Raw genomic sequence first — 19,580 nt, forward strand, 5'->3', positions numbered from 1 at the left:
TTCATGTCCACTCGGCTCACCAGAGTCATGGAATGACTCGGCACTGTGATCGTCTGGTGTGTTTTCTGTGGATCTGAGCGATCATTTTGTGATCTTCACAAGGATTAAGGCAGGAGGGGACAGGAAGTTCACAGGCAAAAGTACTACAGAATCCACAATGGTCAGATATATTGATCACATCAGAAACTTAATGGGTCGGCAACGTCCGGACAACAACCTCCCGCCTCAAGGTGTTACTGTGGATATGGGAGAGTTTGATTATGGGAAGGAGCAGGAGAAGAGAAAAATGTCATTCTACAATCCACTTGACCCCGTGCCAAAATATGAATATTATGCTAAAGACACATGGACGGGACGTATAAAAAGCACCAGACCATCACTGGATGTTCTGCGCAAACCAGTAAGTGGTTATGTGAATAAAAAGAAATAAAAAAAACATCTAATTGAGTCTAAATGAATATTGTACGGCAACACATTTGATTCTCTGTATGTTCAACAGCCGGATCCTGATGATCTTCCTCCACCACCAGAGGACGATGGACGACCCAAAGTCAAACTCGTTCGCTTTGGATGGGTTCTGGGAGTCATGGTGAGAAAAGAGGAATCATAAATTTGATTTCTCTAACATCAATTGTTTCTCCTATATGTTAAATGGTGATCTAATACTTATGTCTTCCACTTCTCAGAATTTTTTCCCCCTAGGTTTTCAAGACATCTCAGTGTTAGAGCAGTAAGCTTGCGCTTAGGGTCAATTCTCTCCCAATGTCTTCTCTCACATTGTCCTATCAGATAAAAAAGGAAGTCTGAAACTGTGCTCAGATTTGCCAATACAACTGCAGTCAAAAGCCAGATTCCTCCTTCAGAGAACTCAAATACTTGTCATCAAATTCTCCCAAAAGCAGATGGTCTGAGTCAACATCTAAACTGAATGAATTACACATCACTTTTCACCTCATTGTCAAACGAAATAGTAAAGTACATTTCCTCCAAATGGTCATAATGCATCTGAATTTTGTAATTTTTTGCTATGCATTTCAGATTCGCTGTATGTTGAACATCTGGGGAGTGATTATGTTCCTGCGGCTGCCGTGGATCACGTCTCAAGCCGGAATCAGTGAGTCAGTCCTTCATCTGGTTTATTTAATTCAGTTACCCAAACTTCAGTCACTTTACATTGTAAAATGCCTTTTAAACAGTAATATTTTCCTCTCTCAGGGAACTGATAGGATCTATAGGCCATTTTTACAAATATTTTACATATGTACCTTAGAGAATTCCCTAAATTTTGCCTTTTTTGCTTGTAGTTCTGACCTACGTCATTATCTTCATGTCTGTCACCATCACAACAATCACAGCGACGTCAGTGTCTGCAATCTCCACCAATGGGAAGGTCTACTCTGGTAAGTTAAATGAACCGTGAGAAAGCAACATGTTTTAAGTAAACACCTGTTTGATTTCATGTTGGTTTTATTCAGGATCTATAATTTGTTTTCCAGTAAAAATATATAAACATGCTAAAAACAAGATAAGTTTACTCAACCTGATCTCACGGGAAAATGTAACTGTTGCATATTAACAAGGCAGACTACGACAAATGCCATTTGCACGCTCTTACTCATTAGTTTTAGGTGGAACACACATGACACAAATACACCTGCCCAAATTAGTTAAATAAGGGAAACTCAAATACACAAATTCATCAACAACACGGGTTCGGCACTTTGTATGAATTTGTATGATTATTAGAAAAAAGTAAGCATGAAGGTCCACCCTTAACCCAACCCCTAAACATACCTGTCATAAGTAAATCGTACAAAAGAGATACGAATAAGCCACCAATTCGCCAAAATAAGTAAAATAAAATAGTTAATTTTAACTAGTTAAAAATAAGTAAAATAAAACATTACGGAAAATAGTTATGAATTGCCATACGATTGTGTTGTTCTCCTGAGAATAATAGTGTGGAATAAATGCATTGTTTTTATTTGTTTTAAACAAATGTAGTGAGATTTTACAGTGATATTTGCTTCAGGTGGCACGTACTTCATGATCTCTCGCAGTCTGGGTCCGGAGCTTGGAGCGCCCATCGGTTTGCTCTTTGCGTTCGCCAACGCTCTCGCCTGTTCACTCAACACAGTGGGGTTTGCTGAGACCGTCAGAGATGTTCTCAAAGTGAGACACACTTATGAATAATTGTATTTATTGCTGTATTTCAGGAAATTCAGAGAGCTGCTTGAAAGAAAAAGCAGAAAAAAATTGATTCCATACAAGCACTTTCAATATTTTACTAAACAAATTTAGAGATAGACACTGTCCATATTTTCTAAGAAGAAAATGTAAATATTATGTAAATATAATATGCATTTACAGTCTTTTTAATGAGAGAAAATAATATTTTGCTTAAAGAGATGCAAGAAATTACTTTTTACATGAAGAAAATTAAGCATATTTGCATTTTGACATTCTTAAAAAAATCTCATTCTCAGCTGTTTATATATCTCACTCACAGTAATTTTCTCTCTTTTCAGGATAATAAAGCTCAGATGGTGGACGATGTCAATGACGTAAGAATCATTGGGACAATTACTGTTGTCATCCTGCTCTGCATCACATTCGCTGGCATGAGTTGGGAGGCGAAGGTACGGTCCTCTGCTCCTGTCTTTGCTCATTTTCCAATACTCCCCTTTTTTGGCGGCATGACTGCCATTTGTTCTTCTTTGTTTTCACTCCACCACAGGCTCAGATCCTGTTCTTCATTGCGCTCTTGCTCTCCTTGGCTAATTATTTTGTTGGGACAGTCATTCCCCCCAGCGTAGAGAAGCAGTCTGTGGGATTTTTCGGCTACCACGGTGAGTAGCTGTCATCATTTACTCACCCTCAAGTTGTTCTAAACCTGTACAAATTTCGTTCTTCTGCTGAACACAAAAGAAGGTATTTTGAAGAATATGGGTAACCAAACAGTTGTGAGGCACCATTGGTTTCCAGAAGAAAGAAATGAATACAGGTTTGGAACAACTTGAGGGTGAGTAAATGATGACAGAATTTTCATTTTTGGGTGAACTATCCCTTTAAGTGCATCCAGTAAACTCCTGTTTATAATTTGGGGAGTCTATATTTTGTCCTGCTACAACATAAGCCCACAATAAAAAAGGATTTCCACCATAAGGAAAACTCATAAAACAAGAAGTGCAAAAAAATCATGTTTTGATAAATCATAATTATAACGTAAATCAAAACTATGACATATTAAATTATAATTTTGACATTAAAAAGTCATAATTATGAGATTAAAAAGTCATAATTGTGACAAGTCAAAATTATGACAAAAAGTTTTTAAAGACTGTCATAATCATGACTTTATCATGACTTATCTCATAATTATGACTTCGCAATTTTGACATTTTATGTTATTTTGACTTTTTCTTCCATATTTATGACTTAAGTTATCAAGTGATGGTGGTATATCAGCTAGAACAGCATAAATCGCATTTAGCTTTTCAGAAGGAGGAGGGGATTCATAGAGACATCTAGATGTCAAATATTGGGAAAATTATTTGATTTTGAATATTCAAGCATTAAAACCTATTCTAGAAGAGCTAAAAAAACAAAAAAAAAAACAAAATCAAGACTTTGTAAAAGGGTATAATGGCCTCTTTTGATTATCCAAAAATAGACTCATATTTGTTTTCTGAATGCCTTCTTTGGTCAAACCATCAGTTATCATCAATATCTAATTGCAAAATCAAAGCCAGAGTGTTTCGTGAAGGAACAGCTAAATCTAACCACAGTTTTTATTCTTCCAGCTGAGATTTTCGTATCAAATTTGCTGCCTTCCTTCCGGGGTAAAGACGGATCTTTCTTCAGGATGTTCTCCATCTTCTTCCCTTCTGCCACAGGAATTCTGTCTGGTGTAAACATCTGTGGAGATCTCAAGGTAATTTTACTGTTTTTCAGGCAGAACATTTAATGAAAGAAAGTCAGTGTGCCTTTAAAACATTACTAAAATTATGTGTGTGTGTCCACGTTTTTCTAGGATCCATCGGGTGGGATTCCTAAAGGGACCCTACTGGCCATATTCTGGACCACCGTGAGCTATTTATTTATTGCAATCACATGTGGTGAGATTATACATTTAAATTTATTAGTGAAATTAGTGAAATGTGCATCTTATTGGTGAACCGTCCTCCTCCCTGAAGCACTTCCCTCTCTCCCCCCCCAGCTTCAACTGTTGTAAGAGATGCTTCTGGCATTGTGAATGATAGTTTAGCACTATCAAATTCTTCAGTCCACTGCAACGGTCTAGGATGTAAATTTGGCTGGAACTTTGACAGATGTGAACAGAACTACACATGCAGCTCTGGACTGGCAAACAACTTCCAGGTGAGCGCATCAGCCCTGTTAGCACGATTTTTAAGTTTGGTGAACTCTGACTGCTGTAAAGTGGAGTAGATTTTACATTCACATCAATGTCAATGTCTAGTTAACACAATAACTAGAGACACTACATTTTAAGGTGTTTTATCAGAATGTACATTGTTTGGGAATCAAACCTATGACCTTGGCATTGCTGTTGCTCATACTTGTTGTGTCGAAGTCTAATGCAGTGTTGTTAATTTATGAAAATAAAAGCTAATTCAAAATATCAAATACTATAATAGCATACAAATATTACTAAATAATAATGGTCTAGTGTGATGGATGGATGGATGGATGGATGGATGGATGGATGGATGGATGGATGGATGGATGGATGGATGGATGGATGGATGGATGGATGGATGGATGATGGATGAATAGGTAGATGGCTGGTTGGCTGGATGGATGGATGGATGGATGGATGGATGGATTAATGGATTGATGGATTAATGGATGGATAATGGATGGACTGACTAAAGCTATTTTTCTCCAGATTCTTACCACTGTTTCAGGATCTGGCCATTTGATTACAATTGGGATTTTTGCTGCCACCTTGTCATCAGCACTGGGATTTTTGGTGTCTGCCCCCAAAATTTTTCAGGTAGATGATGTGACTGTTTTGATGATAAAATTATTTATCCTGCATGGTGTCAATTAACATTGTATGTGTGTTTATACACAGTGTTTGTGTAAGGATAACATCTACCCCTACATCGGCTTCTTTGGGAAAGGTTACGGGAAAAACAATGAGCCTCTACGAGGATACATGCTCATGTTCACCATTGCTTTGGCTTTCATCCTCATCGGTGAGTCCTGAATCTCTCCCAGATCATTTACGGAGGTGATTCTCTCTATTAATGCTTTATGTCATGTTGATCTTTTTAGGTGATCTGAACACAATCGCTCCTCTGATCTCCAACTTCTTCCTCTGCTCTTACGGCCTCATTAACTTCAGCTGCTTTCATGCGTCGGTCACCAAATCACCTGGTGAGAACTTCATCGTCAGCAGCAGTTTTGCATTCTGTAAAGGACTGATTGGATTAATAGACAAACTATATGAAAATAATTGAAAAAAAAAAAAAAAATATATATATATACATATATATATATATATATATATATATATATATATATATATATATATATATATATATATATATATATATAATATATTAAAGGTGCCGTAGAACACATTTTCAAAAGATGTAATATAAGTCTAAGGTGTCTCCTGAATGTGTCTGTGAAGTTTTAACTCAAAATACCCCATAGATTTTTTTTAATTCATTTTTTTAACTGCCTATTTTGGGGCATCATTAAATATTTGGCGATTCAGGCTGCGTCCCCTTTAAATCCTCGTGCTCCCTGCCCCCGAGCTTGCGACTGCCTTAAACAGCATAAACAAAGTTCACACAGCTAATATAACCCTCAAAATGGATCTTTACAAAGTGTTCATCATGCAGCATGTCTAATCACGTAAGTACAGTGTTTATTTTGATGTTTACATTGATTCTAAATGAGTTTGAGGCTGTGCTCTGTGGCTTACAGGCTAAAGCTAACATTACACACTGTTGGAGAGATTTATAAAGAATGAAGTTGCGTTTATGAATTATACAGAGTGCAAATGTTTAATAATGAAAATAGCGACGGTCTCCGTGAATACAGTAAGAAACGATGGTAACTTTAACCACATTTAACAGTACATTAGCAACATGCTAACGAAACATTTAGAGAGACAATTTACAAATATCACTAGAAATATCATGTTATCATGGATCATGTCAGTTATTATCGCTCCATCTGCCATTTTTTGCTATTGTCCTTGCTTGTTTACCTAGTCTGTTGATTCAGCTGTGCACAGATCCAGACATTAATACTGCATCCCCTTGAGCTGGCATATGCAAATATTGGGGGCGTACATATTAATGATCCCGACTGTTACGTAACAGTCGGTGTTATGTTGAGATTCGCCTGTTCTTCGGAGGTCTTTTAAACAAATGAGATTTATATAAGAAGGAGGAAACAATGAAGTTTGAGACTCACTGTATGTCATTTCCATGTACTGAACTCTTGTTATTCAACTATGCCAAGATAAATTCAATTTTCCACTCTACGGCACCTTTAAGATTTATTTATAAAAATGAATAAATATAAATGTAATTTCAATGGTTATTTCTGTTTTGCAGCACATTTTGAACTATACATTTATTTTTATATTTATTTTTTGATCTTGTTTTGCCATTTAAGGCAATATTTTTTATAAAACAGGCATTCAGAATTACGCTCCGGTCAAGTTTAAACACTTTAACCTTATTATTATATGAATATTGATAAAGTGATGGAAATTAAAAGATAAAGTTAATCATGGCTCTGTGAGAGATTGAAATGGGGTTTAAAATATATCTGTACAGTGATTCATCTGTGTCTAATATTCATGTTCCTCATCTGTCTCTCGTAGGATGGCGGCCGCAGTACCGTTACTTCAATCCGTGGACGTCTCTGTTTGCTGCTTTCTTGTCTTTCATCCTCATGTTTCTGTTCACATGGTGGGCCGCTCTTGTCACGTCCGCTATTGTCCTCTGTCTCTTAGGCTATGTCACCTATAAAAAGCCTCGTGAGTATACGATGCAGATTATGACTTTTCAAATCATCATCAATAAAACAATTTACTGTAAGTTCAGTTATTTAAACACACTGAATGTTGTCTGATTGTGTGTTCAGAGATTAACTGGGGCTCGTCTTATCAGGCCAGTTTCTACAATATGGCTTTGTCCTTCTCGATGTCTCTGACTGGTGTGAATGATCACATCAAAAACTTCAGGTGAGACTGTAAAAGTAAATATTACCAAACTGACCGTGACAGATCACGATACTCCAGCCGCTCACATATAAACTCTTTCTTAGGCCTCAGTGTCTCGTTCTGACTGGCCCTCCAAATGCCCGTCCTGCTCTGGTGGACTTTGTGGGCACTTTCACCAAAAACATTAGCCTGATGATCTGTGGGAACATTATCATGGTAAGAACCAGAGCTGGGCCATTTTTTATGCAAAATCTTACACAAATTGGCAGACAATATGTACGATAATGTATTGTTTAAATACTCAAAAAAACAACAACCGCAGCATGGAGGGGTTTGCAATAGAGATGTTGTCTTATTTACAACATGACAATGTGTAGCCACTGTGCTGGACTACTGCATCTTATGAGGCAGCAGCAGAAACATAATAGGCTGGTATGAATGGCTTTCATCTCCGCCAGTCTCATAATTCAACATGTCTTCATTATATTGTCGTTTTCTGCTTGTCCAACATGACCTTGTTTCTGGAACGACTTTCAGCATGTTTCCTATAACAACATCTAACATGTTTATGTTTGACGTAAAGAGAAAGTGAGAAAGTCACATAAACTATGCAAAATTCGATCAGAGCAGTCAGACTGAAACGAATTTACATAAATGTGATTTGAATTGGATTTCAAACCACGTATGAATATAGCTCAAAGTCGATTCATAAAAATCACATTTTAAGTTTTTTTATTTGGTTTGTTTTTGTTGTTTTTTTTTGCCGTTCACGCTTGCTATATATGAATGGATTCCAATCAGATATGCACAAAATTTGAATTTGGACTGACAGTCTGAACGAGCTTCAGTTTGTATCTCTGTGTTCCTCTCTTGTTTCCATGGTGATTCATTGTTTGATTGATTTGCACCACCTGTCTCTTGTTTCCTCCCTTAGTTAACCTATTTTTATTAGCTCTCAGTTTGTGTTCTCAGTTGTCCCGTCTGTGTCTAGTGTTTGTTTTTCACCTGTGCGTTATCGTGATCTTCTGATTGCTTATTTTCATTTATTGTTTATTAAAGTTGACTGCTGCTTTTAGATCCTGCCTCAACTCTCCTTTGCTACATCCCATCTGTGACACATACTTAATGCACATTGATGATGATGTACAGAGTCATGTACATTACATTTTAATTTGACTCAATGAGACTGCACAATAGTTTGAGATACAATTACTGGCTATCTCTGATCAAATCTATTTTCAGTGGATAAAACCTACATTTTTGTCAGCAAGTAAAACTGGAAACAGCAAACAGTGTTTAATTTTGACTTAATATATTGTTTTTAATAGGTGAAAAGTCATAAATGATTTACAGAATAAAGGGTCATTCTACAGAAACGTCCACTTTTCTGTCCTTAGACTTTACAGAAATATTAAACTTGAAATACACTTTAGGATTACATTTTTTTATATATATATTTTAATATGAAACCATATGTTGTTTGAAAAATTAAACCTTCTTGAGCCATCAATGTGGCAATATTTGTTTTTTAATTAAAAAAAAATAAAAATACTAAAAATTTCAAACACCACAGAAGTGCTCGTCCCCAGTCATGTAGAGAGGGAAAGGGCTTTATTTTGAGCTCACAAACAGGTTTTTCTACCATTTTAATTACAATAATGTATGCATAACTATCAAATATATAATGTAAATGACATGAAAAAAAAACAAATGCCAAATAAATATTATAAAATATATAATGAATGTAGTTGTCCCCTGAAGTTCTCTTATTTTGAAAAATCTCTTATTTTGAAAGAGAAAATCACACCGATGACATCACTTGACTTCCTTTTTTTTTCTGTTTCCTGAAGATCAATGAAGAAAGGCCAATGGAAAGTCCACTCTTTTCAATAATCAGAAATTTCAATTAGAAAATCATAATTTCATATGAAGCTTTTAGTTGAAGTCACTGGTGTGACCTACTTTATTAATAGGGAATTTTAAAAAACTAGAATACAAATGGATTAAACTACTTGATTTAGTGAATATACCATGATTGACAACATGTGGGTTGATACCTTGCATGAAAAATGTCACTGGTGTTACCCAATTATAGATAAACTTTATTTAAAGCTATTCATTTAGTTCTTTTGCATAAAATAGCACTAAGATTACATGATTCTAACTTTTCTTTCTCATTGTTAATTCTCCTCTGGGCAGATATGGCCAAATTAAGGGTATATTGCTAAATTCAGTCAAGCTTCTTTACAGACAGCATATTTTTACAGAGAATTTTAAAATGTTGTTTATGATCTTTTTCTGACTGTTTTCACTAAGTGTCAATGATAAGTCTTTTATTGTACACCAAATGTAAAAATTTAGTCCAATCTACTTAATTATAGTTGAAAAATTAAGGATCTTTGGTCCTATGTATATGTCACTGGAGATTAATTTTGTCACATTAAATAAAATGTGTCATATGTGACATGGTAATAATTTTACATCCATTGAATTCTGCTACACTCAAGAATTACGATATAAAAAGTAATAATGCAATCCTTTAAAACTGTTTTTCAAATATTTTCATTGTTATAGCAAACATGGATGTGCAATTGAATTAACATCATTCAATCACACTTTTAACTAACCTGATTAAAATAAAAAAAAAAACATAAAATCCTTATTTTTGCATTATCATTATTATTTTGTAACTCTGACTGCATGTGCTGAAAAAACTGTGAAATAATATTTCATAAAAATGTTTAAAAATGCCAGAGAAGTAAGGTAACACCAGTGACAAAAAAAGGGGACATGCAGTCTTTAAATGAATGTACAAAACAAAATAAAAAAAATAATTAAGCTGTCATTTATGTGTATTCATAGTCAACGTGTAATATAATAATGTGGTCTAAATTTAAATGTTAGAAAAAGAAATACATTTTAAAACATTTTGTCTTAAAAATACCAAAAGTGGATTGTAGAATGACCCAAAACCTGACTGACATGCATTAGCTTATTACCCCAATTTCAGCTTGCATTTTAACACCAAATAGCTTATTCAGTGTGCACTTGTGAAGTGAAGGTGTTGTGGGTTTATTGCACTCTCATGCTTTCAGGAGGACGAGAAGTCCAGTTTTCCGCAGCACAGCACCGATATGCTGGTGGACTGGCTGAATCAGAGGAAGGTTCGTTCTTTCTACACGTCCTTCAACAGCGACTGTCTGAAAGATGGTGCGCACAATCTCATGCAGGTAAGACCATCGCTAATCTGTTCTAATACCTTTTTCTTCTCCTTATTACGTGCTTCTCAATAATTCAGTCATCTTTCTAGGCTTCAGGTCTCGGTAAACTGAAGCCGAACACCCTCGTTATGGGATACAAGACAAACTGGCAGGAATGTGAACCTGAGAGCTTACAGGACTACGTCAACACCATCAGGTGAGTTCAGATGCTGCTTTTGTTCACAAATATCAGTTTATTTGTCATGAATTTCTTTTCTGTTTTTACGTTGTTTAATGTTTGTCGTTTAGTGATGCGTTTGACTGCAGCTACGGCATTGCAATTCTGAGAATGATGGATGGATTGGATGTTACGGATGATTTACAGAGTTCAGGTGTGTACTGTGTGTTTTATACAGTATAATGACTTGAAAGTGAACTGATGCTGCAGTTTAATTTGTAAGAAACTATTTGATGTGGGTTTGTTTTGGCTGAAGGCCGGTCATTGGCAATTGAGAATCCGGCATTTGACGCAGATGAAGTCAAACAATCTGAAATCAATGAGACTGACCGAAATTCAGGTGACCTTTTTTTGTCTTTTTTCTACGCTCATAAATATAATTTGACAAAACCTGACAACATATAACACCAAGGTCAGTAACTTTAATGATAATGATAAAGGTTTAGTTTGAAAAATAATTGTAATTGTGAAATAATTCACATAAAGTCCACAACGCAAATATAACGATAAGGAATGATATCACTAGAATCAATTTCAGAGTGATTTTTTTTCCTGCAGAATGAGCTTAACTTTAAAGAGCTTAAGTATTTACTGTAAAGTGGTAGACGACAAAAATGTAGCTCACACTTATAATAAACAGAATTATGACTGGATGCTAAAATGGTTATAGTTATCTTTACAGTTATTGTTCTTGGTGTGAACAGGCCTTAAATAATCATAAACTAATAGAAGATTAAATAACAGTATGTTATAACCAACACTTCAAGTCCTGATGTCATCACTCAAGTCAGCCAATCAGAATGCTTCGATTATAATCAACAAAGCTGTGTTGTTTCAGTCAAGCTTCATTTGGTGTGATCTGCCCCTGACGTTATAAAATTTTTGACTCCCCATCCAGAAATTTCTGATGATGGCTCGAATGACCAGGTCAGATCTGTGTTTCAGACGAAACAAGGCAGGAAGACTATCGACATCTACTGGATCTCTGATGATGGAGGTGAGACACGACTGCCTGAATGATACTTAAAGGATTAGTTCACTTCACAATGAAAATTTCCTGGTCATTTACTCACCCCTATCAAGTCAAGTCAAATTTATTTATATAGCGCTTTTACAATTGGTAATTGTTTCAAAGCAGCTTTACATATTAGAAGCACAGAAAAAAAGGGAAGTGGTTAAAACTGTACAAACAAGCGTGGTAATATGTAACATATACAAGATGGTGCTACATTAAGCCAATGTCGGCTGACTTCCAGGGGTGGAAAAAACCCCCTAGGAGAAAAACCCAGCGTGCTAGCACTGGGAAAAAAGTCCTAGGAGGGAAAAAACCCCTTGGAAGATATATATATGTAAATGTATATGGAGATCAAAATCTGAATTGTACATTTTTATTATAGAGATTAAAAATCGATTATATATAAATATATGCAAGCGGATACGGGGATCCTGGGCTACGTTGTAGTCAGGTCCAGACGCAGGTTCTCCATCTGACCTGGATACGGCCTGGATCCAGCACCCGGCAAACCTCAGGATAAGCAGAGAGACAGATATTAGCGTAGATGCCATTCTTGTTCTGATGTACAGGTATATCTAGTGTTATAGGAAATGTTCTCGGTTCCGGCCGACCTAATTATTGCAGCGTAACAATCCTTTAACGGATTTGAAAAATGTTAATGTATTGATGATGTGTTATGTGTATGCAAGAGCAAAGAGATGTGTTTTTAGTCTAGATTTAAACTGACAGAGTGTGTCTGCTTCCCGAACAATGCTAGGAAGATTGTTCCAGAGTTTAGGTGCTAAATAGGAAAATGATCTGCCGCCTTCAGTTGATTTTGATATTCTGGGTATTATCAACTGGCCTAAATTCTGAGATCGCAATAAACGTGAAGGACTATAATGCATTAAGAGCTCACTTAGGTACTGGGGAGCTAAACCATTTAGAGCTTTATAAGTAAGTAGCAAGATTTTTAAAATCTATACGATGTTTAATAGGGAGCCAATGTAATGTTGACAGAACTGGGCTAATATGGTCATACTTTCTGGTTCTAGTAAGAACTCTAGCTGCCGCATTTTGAACCAACTGTAGTTTGTTTAAAAAGCCGAGCAGAACAACCACCCAGTAGAGCGTTACAATAATCTAGTCTTGAGGTCATGAATGCATGAACCAACTGTTCCGCATTTGTCATTGAGAGCATATGTCGTAATTTAGATATATTTTTTAGATGGAAGAAGGCGGTTTTACAGATACTAGAAACATGACTTTCAAATGAAAGATTGGTATCAAAGAGCACACCCAGGCTCCTAACTGAGGACGAAGGTTTAATGGAGCACCCGTCAAGTGTTAGAGAGTATTCAAGGTTTTTTCGTGAGGAAGTTTTTGGTCCAAAGATTAGGAAATCAGTTTTTTCTGAATTTAATAATAAGAAATTTCTTGTCATCCAGTTTTTAATGTCAGCTATGCATTCTGTTAGTTTTGTGAATTTGTAGGTTTCGTCAGGGCGCGAGGAAATATAGAGCTGAGTATCGTCAGCGTAGCAGTGAAAACTAACACCATGCTTCCTAATTATCTCTCCTAAGGGCAGCATGTACAGAGTGAAAAGCAACGGTCCTAATACTGAGCCTTGTGGTACCCCATATTTAACCTGTGATCGATACGACATCTCTTCATTAACTACCACAGACTGATAACGGTCAGATAAGTATGATTTGAACCATGCCAAAGCAATTCCACTAATGCCAATATAGTTTTCAAGTCTTTTTAAAAGAATGTTATGATTGATAGTGTCAAAAGCAGCACTGAGATCTAATAACACTAATAGAGAAATACAGCCACGATCGGATGATAGGAGTAGATCGTTTGTAACTCTAACGAGAGCAGTCTCAGTACTATGGTATGGTCTAAATCCTGACTGGAAATCCTCACAGATTCCATTTCTTTCTAAAAAGGAACACAGTTGTGTTGAAACTGCCTTTTCTAGTATCTTTGACAGAAAAGGTAGATTCGAGATTGGCCTGTAATTTACTATATCTCTCGGATCTAGTTGAGGTTTTTTAATAAGAGGTTTGATAATAGCCTGCTTAAAGGTTTTTGGCACGTGTCCTAGTGTTAAAGATGAATTAATTATATCAAGAAGTGGACCTCCGACCTCTGGAAGCATTTCTTTCAGTAGTTTAGTCGGCATTGGGTCTAACATACATGTCGTTGATTTTGATGATTTGATAAGTTTAGATAATTCTTCCTCTCCTATAGCGGCGAATGATTCTAGTTTTACCTCAGGGACACTACAGTGCACTGTCTGAAGAGAAACTGTAGACGGTTGCATGTTTATAATTTTCTCTCTAATATTATCAATCTTGCAAGTAAAGAAGTTCATAAAGTCATTACTGCTGTGCTCTATGGAAACGTCAGCAGTTGAATCTCTGTTTCTAGTTAATTTAGCCACTGTGTCAAATAAATACCTAGGATTATGTTTGTTTTCTATTAAGAGATTTGAAAAATAAGTAGATCTAGCATTTCTTATGGCTGTTCTGTACTCAATCATTTTTTCTTTCCACGAAAGGCGAAAAACTTCTAGTTTTGTTTTCTTCCAACTACGTTCAGCTTTTCTAACAGCTCGTTTTAGAGCCCGAGTGTGCTCATCATACCACGGCGTTGGATTAGTTTCCTTAATCTTCTTTAGACGTAAAGGAGCGACCGCATCTAATGTGCTGGAAAAGAGAGAGCCAATAGTTTCTGTTGCAGCATCGAGTTCTTCTATGTTGTCAGGTATACTAAGGCGATGAAACTGCTCGGGGAGATTATTTATAAAGCAATCTTTAGTGGCAGACGTGATTTTTCTACAATATTTATGGCTGGGTGGTGGTTTTGTAGCCTTGGCTAATTGTATTATACACGAGACTAAATAATGATCTGATATATCATCGCTCTGCTGTAGAATTTCAACAGCATCAATATCTATTCCATGCGACAGTATTAGATCTAGGGTATGATTACGACAATGAGTGGGTCCTGACACGTGTTGTTTAACTCCAATAGAGTTTAAAATATCTGCAAATGCCAATCCAAATGCGTCTTTATTATTATCTACATGGATATTAAAATCACCAACAACAAGGACTTTATCCGCAGCCAGTACTAACTCTGATAGAAACTCAGCAAATTCTTTGATAAAGTCAGTATGGTGCCCTGGTGGCCTGTATACAGTAGCCAGCACAAATGTCAACTTACATAATGTTACATAAAGCACCATCACTTCAAAGGAATTATATTTGAAATTCTTTTGAATGATTCTGAATATATTACTATAAATTACAGCAACACCTCCCCCTTTGCCTTTCTGTCGAGGATTGTGTCGATAATCATAACCTTGAGGACTAGATTCATTTAAAGTAATGTAATCGTCTGGTTTTAGCCAGGTTTCTGTCAAACACAGCAAGTCTAGTTTATTGTCTGTGATAATTTCATTTACAATAAGTGCTTTTGAAGAAATAGATCTAATATTCAGTAACCCAAGCTTTATCATTTGTTTATCTGATTTATCTGTGATTTTCATTTTTTGAACATCAATTAAATTTTTACCCTTAAAAGGTTTTGGAAGTTTTTTGTATTTACTAGTTCGAGGTACAGACACAGTCTCTATGTCAACCAACACTCAAAAAAGTGAACTTTCACTCAAACCTCCCTTGTTCATATTACTTAAAAAACTACATACAACTACATGAATGTAATTTAACTGCGTTGTTTCTACTAAAATTGAGTATTGTCAGCTTTACTTAGTAAGTGTTTGTTTAGTCAACTTAACATTGCTGTGTGAAACGCACACATTATTGTTGACATAACTAACTGTGCAGTGGATCCGTAGTTCCCAGCATGCTTTGCAAGGGGCTGCATTAGGAGATTAAATTTAGGGATTTAAGTGTTATTTTACGTGTTTTTCAGTAAAGGGAAAGATGTTGTTAGTTTATGTTAGTGTTTAATGTTCAGTTATGTTGGATATTTAGAGTAGTTTCTGTAATGTTTTTGAATTTTGTGGTTACCACTATGCAGAAGAGTGTCGCCTGTGTTCAGGCTGTGCGCACTCATATACGCATGTTTATAGGATGAAATTCCTGCTCTCAATTCAATTGAGTTTGTTCAATTAGTTATTTTTTGAGTGCATTCTGGGGTGAGGGGCTGCATTCTGATATGTTGCATACTTTCTATTAAAAAATATATATATTCAAAAAAAAAAGTGTTCACCTTACGTAATCAACATAACATTATTAAGTAAACTGCACATATAAATATTATGTAACAGTGACATTCAAATTATTTGTATTTACTCAAAGAAATTTTGTCAGCTTTATTTGAATTTCTTTTGTTCATTCAACTAAATAGTTTTTTTGTACAAATTACTCAATATTGTTGCGTGGAACCACTTGACACTTATTTTTTAAGTAAATCCAACAATTCATTTTTTTGAGTGAAGATGTTTATGTCTTTCTTTCTTCAGTCGAAAAGAAATTAAGGTTTTTGAGGAAAACATTCCAGGATTTTTCTCCATATAATGGACGTCAATGGCTACCAATGGGTTGAAGGTCCAAATTGCAGTTTAAATGCAGCTTCAAAAGACAAGTCATATCTAGCAAAACTTTCGGTCATTTTCTAAAAATAAAAATAAAATTGATATACTTTTTAAACACAAATTCTCGTCTTGCTGTAGTTCTGCGATGCAATCATCACATTGGAAAGGTCACATGTGACGTAGGCGGAAATACTGAGAAAGTGTTTACAAAGTGAACGTGCAAAGAAAAAGTCAAACGCCCTTTACATAAAAAAGTAAAACAATGATTTTGAAGATGAAGTTTTTCTTCCTACTGCGGTACTTCCGCCTACGTCACGAGTGACCTTTCCAACGTGACTACGTGATGCGTAGCGCATCCAGAGCAGTGCAAGACATGCATTTGTGGTTAAAAAGTATATACTTTTTTTTTTTTTTTTTTAGAAAATTTCAGATCGTTTCGCAAGACCCTAGACAAGACCTTTGTTTCTTGTCTGGGATCATGTAGAACGCTTTGAAGCTGCATTGAAACTGCAATTTGGACCTTTAACCTGTTGTACCCCACTGAAGTCCACTATATGGAGAAAAATCCTGGAATGTTTTCCTCAAAAACCCTAACTTCATTTTGACTGAAGAAAGAAACACATAAACATCTTGGATGACATGGGGGTGAGTAAATTATCAGGACATTTTAATTTTGGAGTAAACTAATCATTTAAACCCCCTGAGGAAAAAATTACAGCATTAAATCCCAATCTGGTTCAGACTGGGTTGGTCTAGCTGCTGGACCAACATGGTTTTGTTCTGATAAACAGGAAAAACTCAAGGGGGTCTAACAAACCTCCAGTGCTATTCATTTGCATTCCCCTTTTTTTTATTCTGAATGATCTTGCTCTCTTTCAGGTCTGACTCTTTTAGTGCCGTATTTGTTGACCAGAAGAAACCGCTGGAAAAAGAGCAAAATCAGAGTGTTTATCTTAGGAGACAAGGAGACCATTAAGGAAGACCGTAAAGAGTCAGAGTCAATGATCATCATTTTTGTAACTAGATAGCTTTGATATGCAGACAAGTCAATGTCTTTCTCATTTCAGCATGAAGATGCTGTTAAAGAGATTCCGGCTGGAGATCGAGGACATCGTTGTGATAACAGATGTGGATAAAGCTCCTCTAGCTAAAAAGTGAGAAACTTGTGCAAAAAAACATGCATACACAAACATGCAGGTTGATAGTAACTGTCGTGGTTTGCTAACTCCCTGCTCCTGTAGTTTGCAGCAGTACAAGGAAACCATCTCCTCCTTCATACTGAGTGAAGAACAGGCTGGAGGAGACATACAGGAGCTCAAGAGACTTAATCCATGGAAAGTTTCCGTCAAAGACCTGGAGGCCATAAAACCCAAGGTGTGTGTGTGTTTGACGGTGTGTGTGGCATTTTGAACACAAGTATGATCCCAGCTAACAAAAATATATTTTTGCCTAAAAGACATTTTGCTTGAATGTTCAATTTTTTTTTTATATTTTAAACATTTATTTTTCTTGGTTATACGAATGATAAGGGAACATTCCATTTTATCATGCTTCAAACATTGTGAAGGTTACTTTTGGATGTTCTCTGAATTTTCTGAAACAAGTAGTAACATTTAAAAATAGACAAATAATGTGTCAGATAAAAACATTCTGTGAATGATGTATAAATAATGTTTTAGTGCTAATCTTTTGAGAACTTTATTAAAGACCAGACAACTTTGAACAAGCATTTTTATTATTGTTACTGGAAGAACGTTAGCCAAACGTTCGAGAACCTTGCCAGAACATTAGCCAGAGATCTTTTATTTTCAGGTGGAGAGGACGGTGAGACTTAACGAGATCATCAAGAAGAACTCCATCCACGCTGCTTTAGTTGTAATGTGAGTATAGACTTCAAATTAAATTAACAATAAAATAAACACTAAAATAAAATTATATAGTCATAATTTAAAAGAAAAAACTAAAACTAAAATGACAAAAATGACAAAATTACTAAAACTTAAACTAAAAGTCTTACTGTACAAAAAGGTCTCATTTGCTAATGCATTAGTTAACAAACTAACATTTACGTTTCTGTTTTTATTTTATTAACAAGTATTTATTAATCCTTGTTAATGTTGGTTAATAAAAATACAATTGTTCATTGTTGGTTCATGTCATTTCACAGTGAATTAACTAATGTTAACATAAAAAAAAAATTAAAAAGCCTAGCTAGCAAGTTTGGAGTAGTTTTAAAAGCTTGAAGTTTGAAACAGTTTAAGTTTTAGTTTAGTAGTTTAAAAGCTAGATAGTGAGTGAGTGAGTGAGTGAGTGTAGATGTGTAGATAGATAGAAAGTTAGGTAGTTAGATAATAAGTTAGATAGATAGTTAGTAAGTTAGATAGTTATATAATTAGATATTAGTTAGTTAGTTAGTTAGTTAGATAGTTTATGAGTTTGAATGAGTTTAAATGGCTTATTAAGTACATAGAATGGTAGCTTGAGTCCACCAGGCTTCAGTTTGTTCAGATTTTCAATGTAAGTCTATGGGAGTTTTTCCAAGTTTTGATCAGCATTTTTAGAAAAACCGTAAGTCGGATTAGTTTGAAAAGATATAGCAACCTGAGTCAGAACAGTCTGAAGGTCTGAGGCGAATTTGGTGGTGTTCATAGTGTTCAAATTTTTGGTTTAGAAGAATAATAATAATATGTTTATGTGGCAGATCAGTAAGTTGGCTTTTTCAAGCCAACTAAACTATAATAGTATGTCAATGATACTAAAATAACACTGGTATAGATAGAATAGTTAACCCATCCCATTTTCCCTGTTCAGGCAATAAGCAACCTACAAATGAGTGACATCACAAGCAATTTATCACATTTTACATATTTTTTAAAGCAAAATTGGTAGCCTGGATGCCAGCCGAACTTAGAACCGCCCACAACATTTTGAGGTCGGGGAGTTCGGTCTGGACCATGGACTCGATCCGTAGAGGAGTAATTATGCCCGAACAGAAACTGTTCGGACCAATCACATTTGTCAGGGCGATGATTGACAGATTGTCACCAGAAACGTAATCAGTTACGTCATCAAAGAGCGATTGGGTTGAATTAGTTTACAACAATGATGGCTGTTGTTGAAGAACTGAGATATGTAGATTCCGCCATCGCGTCCGTTATAGAAGATATCGACAGCGCATTAATTGGCAAGTACTCCGTGTATACTTATTCTTTTTACAACACCGGCAAAGATTGTTTACGCTCATCTTCTACTAGTTCCAGCATGTGTGCAGTTGAGTTCTGTTGACAACTATGCGTCGCTCAACATACATCACTTACTCTGTAGCTCTGATTGGTTGTAGGTCTATCCGATTCGGTCTTTGTCAG

At 35.7% G+C, this 19,580-nt stretch overlaps 1 protein-coding gene across 2 annotated transcripts in view; it reads left to right on the forward strand.

The window, feature by feature from the left end:
- Positions 1-19,580, forward strand: part of LOC137029946 (solute carrier family 12 member 3-like) — a 25,887-nt gene continuing 6,307 nt past the window's right edge. Inside the window, exons 1-25 of one of the 2 annotated variants that reach the window (XM_067399781.1) lie at positions 1-400; positions 500-589; positions 1,039-1,114; positions 1,305-1,400; positions 2,033-2,172; positions 2,529-2,639; positions 2,738-2,849; positions 3,804-3,934; positions 4,034-4,118; positions 4,220-4,380; positions 4,910-5,017; positions 5,099-5,222; positions 5,302-5,403; positions 6,872-7,027; positions 7,135-7,234; positions 7,318-7,429; positions 10,309-10,443; positions 10,524-10,630; positions 10,723-10,805; positions 10,908-10,991; positions 11,550-11,648; positions 17,095-17,206; positions 17,283-17,369; positions 17,457-17,589; positions 18,028-18,095. In XM_067399781.1, the coding sequence (XP_067255882.1) occupies positions 158-400; positions 500-589; positions 1,039-1,114; positions 1,305-1,400; positions 2,033-2,172; positions 2,529-2,639; positions 2,738-2,849; positions 3,804-3,934; positions 4,034-4,118; positions 4,220-4,380; positions 4,910-5,017; positions 5,099-5,222; positions 5,302-5,403; positions 6,872-7,027; positions 7,135-7,234; positions 7,318-7,429; positions 10,309-10,443; positions 10,524-10,630; positions 10,723-10,805; positions 10,908-10,991; positions 11,550-11,648; positions 17,095-17,206; positions 17,283-17,369; positions 17,457-17,589; positions 18,028-18,095 (2,855 nt within the window). In that variant the 5' untranslated portion in view covers positions 1-157. The remainder of the gene's footprint in view (positions 401-499; positions 590-1,038; positions 1,115-1,304; positions 1,401-2,032; positions 2,173-2,528; positions 2,640-2,737; positions 2,850-3,803; positions 3,935-4,033; positions 4,119-4,219; positions 4,381-4,909; positions 5,018-5,098; positions 5,223-5,301; positions 5,404-6,871; positions 7,028-7,134; positions 7,235-7,317; positions 7,430-10,308; positions 10,444-10,523; positions 10,631-10,722; positions 10,806-10,907; positions 10,992-11,549; positions 11,649-17,094; positions 17,207-17,282; positions 17,370-17,456; positions 17,590-18,027; positions 18,096-19,580) is intronic. The other variant, XM_067399782.1, reaches the window with a different exon arrangement.

This window comes from Chanodichthys erythropterus, chromosome 11, assembly GCF_024489055.1.
Source record: "Chanodichthys erythropterus isolate Z2021 chromosome 11, ASM2448905v1, whole genome shotgun sequence".
NCBI classification, from domain to species: Eukaryota; Metazoa; Chordata; class Actinopteri; order Cypriniformes; family Xenocyprididae; genus Chanodichthys; species Chanodichthys erythropterus.